The sequence below is a fragment of the Buceros rhinoceros genome, unplaced genomic scaffold (assembly GCF_000710305.1).
Source record: "Buceros rhinoceros silvestris isolate BGI_N320 unplaced genomic scaffold, ASM71030v1 scaffold40775, whole genome shotgun sequence".
Classification (NCBI taxonomy): Eukaryota; Metazoa; Chordata; class Aves; order Bucerotiformes; family Bucerotidae; genus Buceros; species Buceros rhinoceros.
The window spans coordinates 1-2,665 of record NW_010414109.1 but is presented as its reverse complement, the minus strand read 5'-3'; the positions used below and the strand labels follow the sequence as shown (position 1 = coordinate 2,665).

The following is a 2,665-nucleotide window of genomic DNA, read 5'->3' as shown; positions in this document are numbered from 1 at the left end:
CCCCTCAGAGGCAGTTCCGCAGCCCCCCGGCCCCCCCCAGCCCACCCCGTGCTCACGGAGGTTCGCTGAACCAGGCGGTTGAGGTTGCTGTTCAAGTGCGGGGTGAAGACGTCCAAGTCAAAGGGGTCTATGTGTCCCTCCAGGAAGTCGATCACCTTCTCGACCCTAGGAGCAGAGCAGAGGATCACGTCAGGGGTTACAGCCCCATGACGGCTGCTGGTGCCACTGGTCCCCTGAAACAGCCCCTCAAGACGGGACGGGGCAAACTGGGCATTGCTCAGCACAACAGCCTCAAGGGTTTCCAGCTATTGCACCACCTACAAGATCTGTGTGGAGGAACCTTCTCCCAGTGGTACCAGAGGTGCCTCAGTGCTCAAGACTGGATCATCCGCAAGGTTTTAACCCTTGGGTGAAACTGTCCTCTCCAGGGACATCCTCTGACAGCATCCTTGCTGCCGTACAGGCGCAGGGGGAGACCAGCCCACTGTCCTCAAGCTCTCAGCCACAGAACCCCACCCCTCCCTTCTAGATCTTCAGTGTGAGCTTAGTGAAGATGGCAGAGCCTAGAGCCTGCGCCGCCCTTCTCCCCTGAAGCCCAAGACACCACCCTGCTCCCTGCAGCTGGGAACGCTCCTGGCCTGAACCGTTTTAGGGCCTTACAAGAAATAGTTTGTATCTGAAACCCAGAACCGCACGGTACCCAGAGTCATGCTTGATCCTGCTGGTTTTTGCTTCCTCGCTCTTCGCCCTCAAGATGATGCTGAGGTACCGCAGGTCGAAGAGTAGCTGCAGGGCTCTGTTCTGGGTCATGGGGAAGGCGCCTGCTTTCTGCAGAAAGGACAGTCAGGAACAGGGCTCTTCCCTCACACTGGGGCTGTCAAAGGTCTGCGTCAGGGGAAATTGTCTAAAAACACCAGCTCCAGGACACAGCCAGCCGAACCGAACCATTCTGGGCACGTCATATGGTGTCTGAGCCCTTTTTGCCTCGTTTTTGGGAGTTTCCAGCTCCCCCAGGCAGGTGTTTTCTGTTTGGAGGGACGGGAACATGCACATCACCCAGTAACCTCCTGTCCCACGCCAGCTGGGGCGAGGGCTGGTCCCGCTCACGTACCTTCTCCTGCTTCTCTTCCACGAGCTGTTCGTAGGCTGCCAGCACTTCTGCCATGCAGGTCCTCAGCAGCTCCTGCAAGGTGACTTTCGGCAGCGTGTGGCCACCGACCCGGTTCACCTCCTGGCACAGGCTGAAGAGGAGGCACTGGACGTACCATGACGGCTGGGTAAGAAACCAGTGTTACCTGGCGGGGTCTGCAAGCTACGCTGCCTTTATCAGCAGCCCAACATCGCTTCAGTGCTGGTGATACCCGCTTCCTGCTTCCTCAGCAACCACACAGCCCTGCCGCCGAGACCCCCCTGCCCCAGAGCACAGCTCGAGTGCCTCACAGGTTTTTATTCACTGACACACCAGACTTCTGGTTATAGCAGTCCTCAAAGTCCCCCAGGGACTTTTACCAGAGGGATGTTCCTCTGCTGTCACCACTGACCCTGCTCTGACCACCTGTCCTGTACTCCCTTGCTCTTCTCCTGGGCCTCCCCCAGCTGCTTTTACCTTCAGAATCAACAAAATGCACTTTATAAGGTTCACTACAACCGGCTCTTGCCCTGTCCAGCCCCTCCCGCACTGTGCAAACACAGAGCTTTCTCATGTCCTGGCCCTCCTCTCCCTCTGTGCAATTGTCACCATATCATTCCCGCACCACCCCACACCCATGGAAAGCCCAACGTGAACATAGAGCGGCAACCATCTATTTTCCTTCCTCTGAGCTCTGTCCTTAGGATGCAAGTATCTCAAAGAGCAAATAAGGGCACTCAGGGGCGTTTGCCCTCTGCTCACACCACCACAGCAGCGCGTCAGCACCGTCTGACCGGCGCTCTTCTCCTCCCAGCAGACTCCTTCTCTGCGTTTACTGAGAGGACGTTGCTCGTACCTGTGCAGGCAGCCGTATCTTCGATGTTACGCTGTTTCCCGACTCCGTCTCCTCCTGAATTTCAATTTCGTCCCAGTTGGTGGCTGTGGCTAAGACAGAGCCGGCTGTGTCGAGCAGCAGCGTGTGGGCAAAGCACCGAACCAGACCCTAGGGCGCAGAACACAGAAGCACCCAGTCACAGCTCTAACGGGAACCTGCTCCTGCCCGCGGAGAGACCAACCTCGCGCATCCCCCCTCTCCTCCCAAAGGGAATCTTCTACAGCCCGTCCCACCGGTGTCACCGAGCTGCCAGGCCGAGCGGGCAGTGTGGCAGCAGTGTGGTGAGCTCTCAGCAGCGGTGCTGACCACGGAGAGCAGTTGTGAAGAGAGAAACAGCTCCTTACTCTGGTGACAGCTGAACTCCAGATCTGGTAAGCAAAGAGGCTTTGCTGCACGAGCTCTGCCTTCCCCCCCTGCCACTTGGCCTGCACGGGGGTCACCTCCTGGGCTTTCCCCTTCCCCAGCTTCTTGGTGGAGCGAGTTTCCTTCAGCGCCGCCTCCGCGCTGCCCGACTGGCCCAGGATGCACTGCTTGAGGTGAGGGCACAGCTCGGGCAGGGACTGGCACAGCCTCGCCATGAAGAGGACAGCATTGAGTCTGGTGTTATTGGAAGCATCCTCCCGCCCCTCCAGCAGGCTCTG

The 2,665-nt window shown here is 58.4% G+C and overlaps 1 protein-coding gene across 1 annotated transcript in view; it reads right to left on the bottom strand.

Moving 5' to 3' along the window:
* LOC104494188 (conserved oligomeric Golgi complex subunit 1-like) overlaps window positions 1–2,662 on the bottom strand; it is a gene marked incomplete at its 5' end in the record, with an annotated part of 4,811 nt that extends 2,149 nt beyond the window's left edge. Inside the window, 5 exons of the mRNA XM_010136990.1 lie at window positions 57–165; window positions 701–828; window positions 1,112–1,273; window positions 1,986–2,132; window positions 2,369–2,662. Of these exons, the coding sequence (XP_010135292.1) occupies window positions 57–165; window positions 701–828; window positions 1,112–1,273; window positions 1,986–2,132; window positions 2,369–2,662 (840 nt within the window). The remainder of the gene's footprint in view (window positions 1–56; window positions 166–700; window positions 829–1,111; window positions 1,274–1,985; window positions 2,133–2,368) is intronic.
* Window positions 2,663–2,665: the final 3 nt, after the last annotated feature.